The 13,895-nt window shown below is 44.9% G+C and overlaps 1 protein-coding gene and 1 long non-coding RNA gene across 4 annotated transcripts; one reads left to right on the top strand and one right to left on the bottom strand.

The window, feature by feature from the left end:
- Positions 1-4,801, bottom strand: LOC310702138. Its single transcript, XR_014523284.1, has 2 exons — positions 4,738-4,801; positions 1-215 (listed from the first exon to the last, which is right to left on the bottom strand). It is a non-coding gene; the product is annotated as an uncharacterized lncRNA (long non-coding RNA).
- On the top strand, positions 211-11,275 carry LOC310701935 (killer cell lectin-like receptor subfamily F member 1). Of its 3 annotated transcripts, XM_083493492.1 has the most exons (6): positions 211-460; positions 2,176-2,265; positions 6,293-6,418; positions 8,813-8,967; positions 9,617-9,726; positions 11,063-11,275. In XM_083493492.1, the coding sequence occupies exons 1-6, from the start codon at positions 376-378 to the stop codon at positions 11,181-11,183; spliced, it is 687 nt and encodes a 228-aa protein (XP_083349618.1). In that variant the 5' UTR covers positions 211-375; the 3' UTR covers positions 11,184-11,275. The 3 variants fall into 3 exon arrangements, with proteins under 3 accessions (XP_083349618.1, XP_083349619.1, XP_083349617.1); XM_083493493.1 differs by lacking the exons at positions 211-460; positions 2,176-2,265 and adding an exon at positions 3,944-4,789; XM_083493491.1 differs by lacking the exons at positions 211-460; positions 2,176-2,265 and having other exon boundaries at positions 5,241-6,418.
- The last annotated feature ends 2,620 nt before the right edge of the window (positions 11,276-13,895 follow it).

The raw sequence follows: 13,895 nt of genomic DNA, 5'->3' as shown, positions 1-13,895 counted from the left end.
TTTTCTCCCACATTTTTCACCACAGAGCCTGATTTTTAGAAAGCACGCACGAACGCACACACATCCCTTTTTTGCTGCTGTTCTCGTCAAACAGTTGGGAGACAGGATCCCTTGGAGATCTATCTAAAGCCCTGCCAGGAAATCCAGATCCACCTCCTCCCTGCTCGTGCTTGTTCCTCTTGGTGATTCTAGCTCCACAAGACTCGGGTTGCCCTCTGAAAATTTACATGAAAAAATGTCAGCCCCGCATTCAAAGAGGTGTGATTAACACTTCCTGATTTTGGATTGCCTTGGTCAGGCTGGTTCGCACGCCACTGCTTGCAGGCATTTCCCCTTGTTACGGAGAGCTTAGCGGACTCATGCACCGCTTCCAGGATGGCTGAGGACATACTTTATGCTGATATAAATTTCACTTCTCAGACAGGCTCTTCAAGCCTGCACAGCCCATTGCAGCAACTTGGTGAGTGGTAGTGTCGCCTGATTGCTTTTAAATATTGGTGGTTGTCTTTGGGACATGGGGGCTAGAAAATAGGCACTTGAAACTTTCAGCAGGATGGTCAATTGAGCTCCGCTTAGACCCCCATGTTCCTGTGCCATTTCTTTATGGCTGCGATCACGCAAAATAGTTGGTGCAAGTGTGCGGGAAAATTGCCCCGGCATATGGAAGAAATAGAATCCTGTACAAAAGGTTGCATCTAAGCAATGAAAAGTTGCCCTAAGTTCTGCTTTAGGGCAAATTCATTGAAATTGACGAACCCAAATTAGATTCAGGTAGGTAGCCGTGTAGGTGTGACACAGTAGAAATATATATAAAAATAAAAAACTTGTCTAGTAGCACCTTAGAGACCAACTAAGTTTGTTCTTGGTATGCGCTTTCGTGTGCATGCACACTTCTTCAGGTATCCTAAATTAGTTATGTCCCTTAACTTCCATAAACATGAACTGGTCTGCTTTGAGTAGGAATAGCATTCAATGCAACCCACAGAAACTGAAGGGTGTATATGAACTGCGCCTTCGGTTGAAGTAGCAATGCATGCAGTTGTATTTTTGTGGGACAGAGGGAAGGATGAATGATGTGCAAAGGCTGGGGGTGTGTGCAAGTGAAATGTCAATCTTTGTTAGTAACTGCCTTGGAAAACGAGAATTCCACACGTATCTGCTTATTAACATAGATCAACTTATGCTGACAAAATTATCTCAGTTAATCCTTGGAATTCAGCGCACAAGCAGTGTTTGGAGCTCATACCATCTAAATGCTTTAGATTAAGGCAGTCTATGGCCCCTTCAATGTCTTGTTTTTGGCACTTGCTAAAAACTTTTTTATTTCAGCAAGCATACCCAGGCATGTAGTTTTATCATGTAAGTTCACGCCATGTAATTGTTTTAAATTTGCTTGTTTTATTTATATTTTGATTCAAAAAGATGTGTTTTAATGCTTGCCTTTACTGGTATTTTAATGAATATTTTAGATTGTTTTTGTGAACTGCTTAGAGGCTTTCTATTATATAAGCACTAATAAAATAAATCAGAACAAATAAAAATGGGGTGTTTTTATTTTTAAAAAGAAAAGCAACTGTGATCTCTGGTTATTGTGCTGCTAATATTTCTGCTTACATCTATAGAGCAGCACATTTGGTGACTATTTGGCATATTGGTGTGGTAATAAATTCATACGGGGGAAAGTGTTGTGTGCGTAACATTGCTTATGGGTGGGAATTTTGGCTTTCCCACACATCATATCACTGCCTTTTTCCTCATTCTGCAATCAGTTGGAGGCAAGCTCACTTAACACTGTATAAACACATCCTCCAATTTCAGGGGTCAGCAACCTTTTCCAGCCGTGGGCCAATCCCCCGTCCCTCAGACCATGTGGTGGGCTGGATTATATTTTGAAATGAAAAAAAAAAAGAACGAATTCCTACGCCCCACAAACAACCCAGAGATGCATTTTAAATAAAAGCACACATTCTACTTGTGTAAAAACGCCAGGCAGTCTCCACAAATAACCCAGAGATGCATTTTAAATAAAAGGACACATTATACTCATGTTAAAACATGCTGATTTCCGGACCATTTGCAGGCCGGATTTAGAAGGTGATTGGGCCGCATCCGGCCCATGGGGCTTAGGCTGCCTACCCCTGTCCAATTTCATAAATTAATCGTCACTCTTTATAGCTGCTCCCCAGCATTCCCATTGGAAACAGATCATTCTGTGGACGTCATGCATTGGGAATGTCATCCTCGTGATAGCTGTGATAGTCTTGGGTGAGTATGAAAGTATATGTATAAGTAGCTGTGCTTTTATTGGGGAAAAAGTACAGTGGCACCTCGGGTTACATACATTTCAGGTTACAGACGCTACATTTACAGACTCTGCTAACCCAGAAATATTACCTCGGGTTAAGAACTTTGCTTCAGGATGAAAACAGAAATCGTGCAGCGGCAGCAGGAGGCCCCATTAGCTAAAGTGGTACTTCAGGTTAAGAACAGTTTCAGGTTCCTAAGGTTTTTTATTATGAAATGACCACAGCATTTTTTGACCTTCAGAATGGGACTCCTCAACACATCAAAACTGCACATTTGTTTTCTGTTTTAAGACAGTTTCCAAGAAGTTGGTTAGAAATCATGTTCCTGATTAAAGGAAGGCATAGACTTCTTGGTAGGCTAGTATGCTAGTTTCTGAGATCTAATGTGACAGGAAGTCAATGTAGCCTGCAACTGAATCTGATAAAACCAATACATTTCCAAGTAGCCTTGAACTGTGGTGGGCTTAACTAACCACATGATGCAAGAAATTCAAAGCCTCATGCACACATTCTAATTCTCTTTTGAAACCCTGACCAATTTTATGCACTAATGTGGGATGAATCATAATGTGTGTTTTTTTAAAAAAAATTGTAAGTCATTTGCCACATATGGTATTTAATCACGGTGGCTGGAAACATTTTGGGAAATCATTGAAAAGTGAATAAATATTGAAAATCATTAGTGGGGCACAATGTTTAATTGTGTCCAAAATCCAGTTTTCAAGGCTCAGTAATTGAACAGTGGGAAGGTTATAAATTGTTTCTACTCAAGGGTATTGTGAAAAAATAGTGGTTTTCACTTGGGCTAACAACATTTTCAAAATCTTCATTCAGAACGTAAATTTAAATTCTAAATTGTAGTAGATGTTTCAAAATCCTACTCCAGTCATATTAACCATTAACTCAAGAAAATGTTTATCTTTGTAATTATCATCAAATGTTCTGAGCCGCTCAGCTTTTAATATTCATATAGGAGAACCAGCATGCCTCTCCATGGCCACTGTTGCTGGTCTTCTCCCTTGGGCAGGCTTGTAGAGGCTGCTGGAGAGCAGGTGAGGAGGAGGGGAGGCTGTGTCCACTGAGGCCCAGCCCTGCATGACGTGCCAGATCTGAGGTGCGGGGGAGTGAGAAATGTCCCCATTTGCATCTGAGGAATTTTCCTGATGAAAATAGGGACATAATATTCAATCATCACCATCATCATCTTACTTTTATTATTTATATCCCTCCCATCTGACTGGGTTGCCCCAGCCATTCTGGGCAGCTACCCACATATATTAAAACATAATAAAACATTAAACATCGAGGAACTTTCCCATACAGGGCTGCCTTTGGATGTCTTCCAAAGGTTGCATAGTTACTTATCTCTTTGGCTTGGTGGGTGGAATAACTCCACACCCTCCAACATTTCTCCATTTCGTCCTAAGGAAAAGTGGGACATTCAGGGATCAAATCAGAAACTGGGATGGCTTCTGTAAATCTGGGACTATCCCTGGGAAATACAGTGGTACCTCTGGTTATGAACTTAATTCGTTCTAGAGGTCATTCTTAACCTGAAACCGTTCTTAACCTGAGGTACCACTTTAGCTAATGGGGCCTCCTGCTGCCACTGCGCGATTTCCATTCTCATCCCTGAGGTAAAGTTCTTAACCTGAGGTACTACTTCTGGGTTAGCGGAGTCTATAACCTGAAGTGTTTGTGACCCGAGGTGTTTGTAACCCGAGGTACCACTGTAGGGGCAATTGGAGGGTCTGCTATCAGCAACGGTTGGGGTAACAGGATCCTTGCTGGTGGAATGACATTTCCCTCACCCTAGGGCTCCTCCACATTTTACTCTAAAGCGGGTGTGAATCCTCAGTTTTCTTCAGATTGAGTCACTGTAGTCCCCACATGTGTGCATTAGGCTTTGTAAAACGGTTTGAACCAGCTCTTTTGTGTTGATACTGATTTCCAATTCCCCGTTTTGATCTGGGCTATGTCTTCTTGTTTCCAGCTCTTTCTTTGTTAATAACCCTTAAACACCCACCCACCCACCTATGGAAGTATGCTGTCTCTCTGTGTCTCTGTTTGGTGCTGTGAACAATATTTCGGCGACTTACGCTGATATCAAAATGCAGCAACTGTCAAAATTTGAGGCATGGTGCTGTTTACCATTGCAGGCCTGTTTAGCATTTGCCGCTTGGCAGGGCCAGCTCAAAACATCTTGCCAATAGAGGCAAAATGCCTCACCCCCACAGATCTGGGTCCCTGCCTCAGCCCCATCACCGCAACTGCACCTTCACCTGTGGCTTCACCCATGCTGCAAGAGTGCCGTGGTGAGGGTGCAGTGGCAGGGGTGAGGGCAACAGGGCTGCGTTGGCAATGTGGGTGAAGCCCCTCAGGGCTGGGAGCAACACAAAGGTGGGGATGGGGTGGAGGACAGATCCATCACCTGAAGCAAATGGCTTCACCTCGCCTCATGCATGGGCCACCCCTGCTGCTTGGTAACAGCTTCTGAAAGGAGACAGAGAGATTATCGTACTTTTGATTTTTTTAAAAAATACTTATTATCAGTGCTTTCTTCTGGGGGGGATGCAGAAATACGCATACCCCTAAACATTTTGTGAATCTTTGTACTTTTGTCCCTTTAATGTATTTATTTCCCCCGATTTGAACTATAAAATGGTGGTTAAATATAAGCACTGCTTATTGTTAAACGTTTTACAGTGGTATCTTAGGTTACATACACTTCAGGTTACATACGCTTCAGGTTACAGACTCCGCTAACCCAGAAATAGTGCTTCAGGTTAAGAACTTTGCTTCAGGATGAGAACAGAAATCATGCTCCAGCGGCGCAGCGGCAGCAGGAGGCCCCATTAGCTAAAGTGGTGCTTCAGGTTAAGAACAGTTTCAGGTTAAGAACGGACCTCCAGAACGAATTAAGTACTTAACCCGAGGTACCACTGTATTAGTTTAGAAAAGTACATGTGTTGCCTCTTTTAATGTTTTTAGACAAAACTTGGACCAGGTAAATTCATTTTAAACTATGTCAGTGAAGCAACTTATTCCGATTGGCTGTCAGTTGGGAGTAGACTGAAAGGTGAGGAGAAGTAATGCCAGTTGGGAAAGTCAGTGAGGGAGGGAGGTGTGAGGCAAAAGCTGAGGTAAAAATGGGTATCTGAGGCCTGAACAAGAAGCTGTTCTTCCCGATTATGTTAATACTGTAATGGTTTGCTGGTAGATATCAGAAGAAGGGAGCTGGTGTCTGTGTTAGGCCAAGATGCAGCCCAGATAAAGATTTTGGCAGAAAAAAGTGGAAGAAGTGTGTCACCTCTGCTCATCCTATATATTTGTAAATAAATGCAACTATTACAATAACGCTGTAAGCCTGAAGGCACCTTCTTCCAAAGGAAGCTGAAATTAGGGAAGCACTGAATCTTCGGATCTTCTCAGTGCTTGGAGGAATACAGTGCAAAAAAGAGAAATATCTCACAGATTCCAAGAATGACAGGTTACTTATTTTTGCAGTATGCTTAAATTGCAAAGGACTCATCCTTTTTCTTGGCATCTGTGAGGTGTTTTTTTGCACCTTATTCTTGGATGCTTCCTGGTTTTGTGTTTTGGGGGGGGGGGGATAGGACAATTGCAACAATATATTCAGTTTTGAAAGCAAAAAGCTTCAAAATCTTTCTGTCCTTAAAAATGCTGATAGAAATCCCATTGCCACATATTTTTGTCTAAAGAAAGCAGGGATTCCCTAATGTTTGCATAGGAGGAATTTGGGCAGGTGTGTTTACTTACATCCCTGCATGATACTATGTTCCTCCCAAATTCCCTCCTCTGCACAATGAGTAAATATACAAGTGTCCTGATCTGTTTTGCAGCTTGCCCTCATTGTCTTATCATAGCCATCCTTTTCTCCCCATTCCTTGGCCTCCATAATTTCAATTTGTGCCTTAACATTATGCCCATTCATTTAAATGACTTTATTTGTTTTGCGGGGGCAGCTTTGCCATTGGGAGCTGAACAGGGAAAACTCCTACTGAACAATGGTGGATACAATGCCTCAACAGACAAGTTTCAGGCTTTCCTAAGATTCAACTTCTGCAATCAAAATCAGTATAGTTCCTCAGGTAGAACTGATATATTGTACTGCTGTCTCTTTTAAGCATAGCAATTGTATGTAAGAGCTTGCTTTCATTTCACATCTATGTTGTTTTGAGGCATAAAACCTTCTGTAAAGAAACTCATTCATTGTGGGTGAATCAAAGACTTACAGAACTGTAGAGCTGCAGGGAACACCAACAGTCTCCTTGTGTTAAGCTTTGGGTGAACATATCAGACGACACAGCGATTCTTCAAACAGCTCTTGTTTATTCACAGGCCAGAACAGAACTGAACTGAAGGGTTCAGTCACCCTGCTTATATAGAGCTCCAGTACAACGTAACTGTAACAATTTTCTAAAACTATCCAATCCCTGAACGTCACTTTCGATCCCTTATTTGCATAACTATCTACAGTATTCCCCCTGATGGCCCAGGGTGAGAACTTCAGTACATAACACCTTGCAATGCAGGAAACTCAGCTAAAGCATCCATGACAGATGGACACCTAACCTCTGCTTAAAAACCTCCAAGGAAGCAGAGGCTACAACCAGTGGCGTAGCGTGGGGGGTGCCAGGGGGGCCGGCCGCACCGGGCGCAACATCTGGGGGGGGCGCTCGCTGCCTCCGGAGTCGCCGAAGAGCCTCGGGCGCAGGCTGTAGCGGAGCCGCATGTCTCGCGGAACCGACGAGCTGTGCGCGCGTCCAGGCTGAAGGCGCCCGGCAGGCAGCGGCTCTCAGCGCTCGCCACGGAGGACGCGCCAGGCAGCCCCTCCTCACAGCCCCGCCTCCGCCGGTGCTGCTGCAGCTGCTGGGCCGTTGCATTTTCCTCGCCTCTCTGCCCCCCTCCTCCTCCGGGCAAGCGGCGTCGTTTGGGCGGCAGCGCCAGCGGCAACTCACAGGTTAGGGGTTAGGGGGGGGCGCAAATTACTTGCGTTGCCCCGGGTGCTGACAACTCACGCTACGCCGCTGGCTACAACCTCCCACGAGAGACCGTTCCACTGTCAAACAGCTTCTACTGTCATTTTTCCTGATATTTAGTCAGAGTCTCTTTCCTTGCAACTTGAATCCATTGTTTCAGGTCCAACCCTACTGAGCAGGAAAAAAACAGGCTTGCTCCATCTCCCGTGTGGCACCACACATTCCAGCTTGTCAAAATCCTACTTAAATTGTGGCACCTAGAACTGGACACGGTACTCCAGGTGGTGTTCTCATAGTTTGGTGGCAGAGCACTGATCTTGGATGCAGAAAGTCCCAGATTCAATCCCTGGTGTCTCAATCTGGTGCTGGGCAGTGTAGACAAAATTGAGCTATATGAACCCCACGGTCTCCCTAAGAATAGGGCCGCTCCCTATGGTCCTGAATGATCAAGCATTGGTGGTTTCATTCTAGAGCTAACGTCACACTCAACTCTGGCCATTGCCTTTCTCACTAAGAGCCAGGTGACTGAGGGGGACCTACCCATTTGCCCTCTGGCGCAAATCCACTTCCTTTGTTATACCAAGAACAGTATTTCAGGCTATTAACTCACCTGGCTAGTTAATATGGAATCCTCCATTAGATTTTAACCTTTTCTGGATCCAGGACCCCAGGAATTAGAAGGGACAGGTATAATGGAGACTGACAGCCCCCCAACCCCCCCCCCACCTCACCACAGTATTGTCGACACGGAACTACCATGAGACAGACTGTGGTGACCAACATGGACATGTAAGGCTGCAATTTGTCTTGTAAACTCCATCTCCATCTTTGTCCTCTAGAGGGCTCCAGTTTCCTCTCTCTGAACTCATTCAGATGCAAAAACTAGGCGAGTAATGAACTTGCATTTGTGAAAGGCCTAAACCAAGCATGATGTGAGAGATCTGTACTTTGATCTCTGTATGTTTTTATACTCAAAGGCATTTTGAGTGTGCGGGGAGGACTGAATTGGATCATGACTATAAAAGAAGCTTTAAAGGGGGCCAATCTGAATCAAGCTGCACGCCTGTTTCCCCATAAAAATTATCTCCTCACCTGACAGCTATTGTCTCGCCTCCCCCCATTCTCCCCTAAAAAACCCCTTCTGGCTCAAACAGAGGGCATGGTTTTGTGTGAGAAGCCAGCCCTGAGACCTGGTGGAAATTGGGAGCGTAATCCGGATCAGGGCTCTTCCTCCTTCAAAATAAATGTGGCAAATGTAACTACACTTTAAAAAAAAGAAAGAAAAAAAAAGAAAAGAAAAGAAAAAAGAAAAAAAGTGAATAACATAAAAAGTTGTTGGACCCCAACTTTGAGGAGTTTCAAAGAGCACCTTGCAAACCATCAATTTACTGGACAACTTCACTCAGCCGAGAGACACTGGGTCTTTACTGTTGCAGAGCAGTTACGTTTATACAATCGAAATGGAGGCCCAGTCATAATCATTAAGTGTCTTTTCTTCCACAGATAATTCTACTTGCAAAGTGTGCCCTTTGCAATGGCAGCTCCACAGGGACAAGTGCTACTGGCCATCAGACCATATTAAAACCTGGAATGAGAGCCAACATGACTGTTCAACAAGGGATTCTCAACTGCTGGTCATCCAAGACAAGGAGGAGCTGGTAAGGGGACAATTGCATATTTCAGGCAATGCATTCGCATGCAGGTTAATTCTTAAGGAAGCCTGAGTCCAGCTGAGCTTAACTCTAGCTTAGTAGCTCTGCAATGATATCATGGTCTTGAGAAGCATGTGGAGTATGGGGCCTTGCTTAGTGCTTCATCCCATTCCCACCCATAGCCAGTTCTTCAGTGTCTAGAGAAGGCCTTGGGGAGCTTGACTAGTGAGAACCAAAGTACCGGCTGCAAGCAAATCCCAAGTCCTCTTTTTATTTAGAAAGACTCTTTAGGAAGGTGAGGTTGGTGCTGGAGCAGTGGCAGAGGAGGAGCTGGTGTTCCCCTTGTTTCCCCCCCATTCCACACGACCTTTCAGCGGCTTTTCCCCATGGATGCTTTAAAGCGTGTTTGGAGGCTTTTTCAATGGTGTTCCCACTATATGCAATTTCACAGTTCCTTGCAACGTAACCCCTGCATAAATGGGGAGGCCTGCATTATAAATGCTTAATGCTGCTTTGATTACTGTTCTTGGTGAATGTTTCATTATAATTACTATCAACTTTCACATTTTACTACTTTATTTTATTTTAGTGTAAGATTTTTTCTGAAGTTATCAACTTGAACATATATAACATATATAATTTCTCTCTCATACAGGATTTCATAAAAAGCATTACAAAAGAATCAGTTTACTGGATAGGACTCTCACGATCAAAATTGGAGAAGAAATGGATGTGGATTACAGGCTCCCAGCTTGATCAGAGTCTGTGAGTTGTTATTGTTTTTAATCAAAGCAAAAATTCACACACTTTTTAGAGCTAAGATTATTTCAGTGTGCAATTGAGGCATTGATTTTTGCACTGGTTCCAATTAAGTTGCTAGCATTCTCATGCAAAGAGAGGGGTAGCTAGGGACTGATATTAGAGATGTTGCCAAATTTCACATTTAATTTGCACTGAACATTTTCTCTTACCTCCTTATAAGCTAAAATTTTAGTAGGCTAAGGGAAAAGATTGCAGAAGATATTTTTTTGCTTCTTCTATTGGCTGCTGAGAAGATTCCCTCACTTGACTCCTGAGAAATCGGGAAAGGTCTGGGGTGGCAAGTTTTCATTCCATGAAGACATGGGGGTAGTTCTATTTTTATTTTTATTCACTGGCCACTTTGCTCCCCACTCATGGTCTCAATTGAAGTGCCCCCCCCTTGCTCCACAGCACTGGTTCCTGGGGGGAAGGAAAGATTCTTAGGGGCATGAATGGAGCATTTCCCCTTACAGTGGTACCTTGGGTTACAAACACTTCAGGTTACAGACTCTGCTAACCCAGAAGTAGTACCTCGGGTTAAGAACTTTACCTCAGGATGGGAACAGAAATTGCGTGCCAGCAGCAGTGGGAGACCCCATGAGCTAAAGGGGTACTTCAGGTTAAGAACGGTTTCAGGTTAAGAATGGACCTCTGGAACGAATTAAATTCTTAACCCAAGGTACCAGTGTATTTATAAGTGCTGTATGGAACCACAGTGGCAGGAAGTGGAGGAGTAACAAGGAGTAACTCTTCCCACTTCGCTCACGATCTCAATAACTGCCTCCCCAGTATTGATAATACAAGGAATTCCGGAGGCTGTTGTGGAGAGTCTTGCACAGAGCAGCTGGTGAAGTTTTTGAAAAGTGAAAGAATAGTAGAAAATCCTTGTCGTAACCAGTGACAACACCCTTCTCCATGGAATTCTTTTAAAAAACCCTCACCCTGTTTCTATTTTCAGTTTTCTTTCTCTCTTAACACACACAAATGGTCAAAAAAAGTATGCCCCGGTCCCTGGTGGAGCATTCCTCACTGCTGCAATCCTCCTTCCCAGGCCCCAAACTAAATTACTTGGTCTTGGAGCAGGAAAAGGGGGAGATGCTGTTGCTCCCACTATCAAGCTCAGCATGACTTTCTTCACTCTCTCCACTTTGATGCTACTCATCCATGTTTGGAGGATTCAGATGCATACAAGCAGTTTATTGTACATTTCGGGAACACTCATGTTTTCTGTTAAGAACATGAAAAAATATTTGTAACAGACTTCTGTCCTGATATTCAGATGTACCCTCTTCTTCCACAGATTTCCAGAAGCAAACTATGCTAAAGGAAACTCTTGTGCTGCAATAAAACAAAAAGTCACCTCTGAAGGCTGCAGTGGTGAACTTAGGTGGATTTGCCAGAAAGACCCTCTCCTACTCTGATATTTTAGTTTGATAAATGCAATAATTATGTGGCTTTTTGCTATTTGCCAGGAACACAGAATAAAAATGTCATTGAGTGACTGAGAAGATTATGTAAAGGTATTATTCTGTTGTCATCAAAATACCTCTTTGTGAATTCCAGAGGTTGCTGTTGTTTAGTCGTTTAGTCGTGTCCAACTCTTTGTGATGCCATGGACCAGAGCACGCCAGGCACTCCTGTCTTCCACTGCCTCCCGCAGTTTGGTCAAAATCATGTTGGTAGCTTCGAGGACACTGTCCAACCATCTCGTCCTCTGTCGTCCCCTTCTCCTTGTGCCCTCCATCTTTCCCAACATCAGGGTCTTTTCCAGGGAGTCTTCTGTTCTCATGAGGTGGCCAAAGTATTGGAGCCTCAGCTTCAAGACCTGTCCTTCCAGTGAGCACTCAGGGCTGATTTCCTTAAGAATGGATAGGTGTAATGGTTCTAGGGGTTGCTCGTGCGTAAATCGGTGCCAACACCTGGCTGGGTTGCCTGAGTGAACCTTTTCAGTCCGGACAGTCACTCACCCATGACTGTCTCAATCACTGGCAGAATCCGTCAGTGGGCGTTTCTTGAACTTCTTCCAGCATAAAAGTTCTTTGACGCCTAGTCTCCTCCTACTCTCCCTGCGCGGAAGCCTTCTGTGCAAGAAGGGTGTAGGCAGCGGGAGACCCTCACTCTCCCTGCTGGTTCCCAGCAAGGAATCATGGGACTGCCTCGCTGATTCCCCCATCTGCCCCCCTTCTCCACTGGTGCTACGCTGCTTCCCTTCCCCAGAAGACGGGCTGCCTCTCCCCATCCCGGGACGCTCTTCGGAATCCCTCTGGAGCTCTTTCTCTCCCTCCGTCCCTGATGACAGTTCCCTGACAATAGGTTTGATCTTCTTGCAGTCCATGGGACTCTCAAGAGAAGTCAATTTATTTTGGTTACTAAAAGATTAATTTTAAGTCACAATTGAGGATCAGCTGTAGAATTTGACAGTGCAAAATAATAATAAACAGGGAGGGTGCCACTGGTGAGAAAGCCCTCTGGCTGGTTCCCTGTAACTTCACTTCTTGCTGGGAGGGAACTGCCAGAAGGCCCTCAGAGCTCAATCTCAGTGTCCGAGCTAAATGATGGGGGTGGAGACATCTCAAGGAATGGGTGCAGCTGTGTCAGGCTTCAGGGAATTGGCTTCCTCCCCCCCACCCCCGGCAGTAGATAAACAGAACAAAGAGAAAGGAGTCTCTTAGCAGTTAGAAACTTTAATGATCATAGCGAGAGAACAAAGAATCCATTACTAGGAATGAAGGTGCTCCCAGTTAAGGGTCCCTCCCACTTCCTCCCTAGTCACCCACATCACTACCATGTCTTGCAACCTGTTCTCGTAACCACTGTGCTTTCTGTGCTGCCACCTTATCTGCTCTTCTTGACCTCGGGCTGATCGGATGAACACTTTCCAGTGACAGTGAATCTGTTAACTCTCTTTCTCCCAGTGCTTCTTCTCTTAGCTGTTTCCCACCCAGTATTTCCCAGCTTCTGCCTTCTGAACTATGTCCCTCTTCTAACCACTGTTCCAAATCTATACTGTCCACCTGCTTCTGGGAAGATTCAGGAGCAGGGGGAGGGGGGATTCCACCATTCCTCCTCAGCACAGTCCCTGGCAAGCTGGTGCACTAGATTTAACTGTGCAAATGCACTTCTGGCCACACCAGAGACCTGGGCATCTAGGCACAAGGCTGAGTCCAGGAAGTTGCATATCTATATGACACCCAGATCTGTCTCTCTGTTCCATCTGAATGAGGAGAAGCAGCTGAGATGTTAGACTAGAGCTTGCATGTGGTGATGGGTTGGATGTGGGCCAATAAACTGAAGTTGAATCCTGAAAAGATGTGTGTCCCAGGCCTCAGGTCCAGGAGGTGGGACAATCTGCCCTTGGTATGCTAGCTATGACCCCTTTTGGATGGTGATGACTTGGCCACTGTGCTCCATGCTCTGATAGCTTCCAGAATGGATTATTGCAATGCACTGTATGTGGGGCTGCCTTTGAAGACGACGACTCAGAAGCTTCTTTTGGTCAAACATGCAGCAGCCAGATTTCTGCCTGTGGTTCTGTATGGATCTTATAGTAACTTCATAGCATCACTCAGAAATCTTGCCACGTTTTCCACAACGTCATTCCTACAATTGTTCAGCAGATAAGACACCCTGGAAGAGTCAGTGTGATAAATTTCCTCCTTCAATAAGGGGGCCAATTACTTATCACACATTTTTGCATAAAATGTGTATGATGGATTTGACATGTTTTGTGCCACAGGCATGATCAGTAGAAGTTAGAGGTCTGTTCGGTGCACATCCAGTCAGAGCAGTAGCTAGGTGATCTTGCGCCACTGGCAGAACTGTCCAGATTGCGCCCCCTAGGTAAAGGGACCCCTGACCATTAGGTCCAGTCGTGGCCGACTCTGGGGTTGCGGCGCTCATCTCGCTTTATTGGCCAAGGGAGCCGGTGTACAGTTTCCGGGTCATGTGGCCAGCATGACTAAGCCGCTTCTGGCGAACCAGAGCAGCGCACGGAAACGCCGTTTACCTTCCTGCCGGAGTGGTACCTATTGATCTACTTGCACTTTGATGTGCTTTTGAACTGCTAGGTTGGCAGGAGCAGGGACCGAACAACGGGAGCTCACCCTGTTGCGGGGATTCGAACCGCCGACCTC

This window comes from Podarcis liolepis (assembly GCF_965112155.1).
Source record: "Podarcis liolepis genome assembly, chromosome: 2".
Taxonomy (NCBI): Eukaryota; Metazoa; Chordata; class Lepidosauria; order Squamata; family Lacertidae; genus Podarcis; species Podarcis liolepis.
The sequence above is the reverse complement of the archived record's forward strand: the minus strand, read 5'-3'. Positions and strand labels throughout refer to the sequence as shown.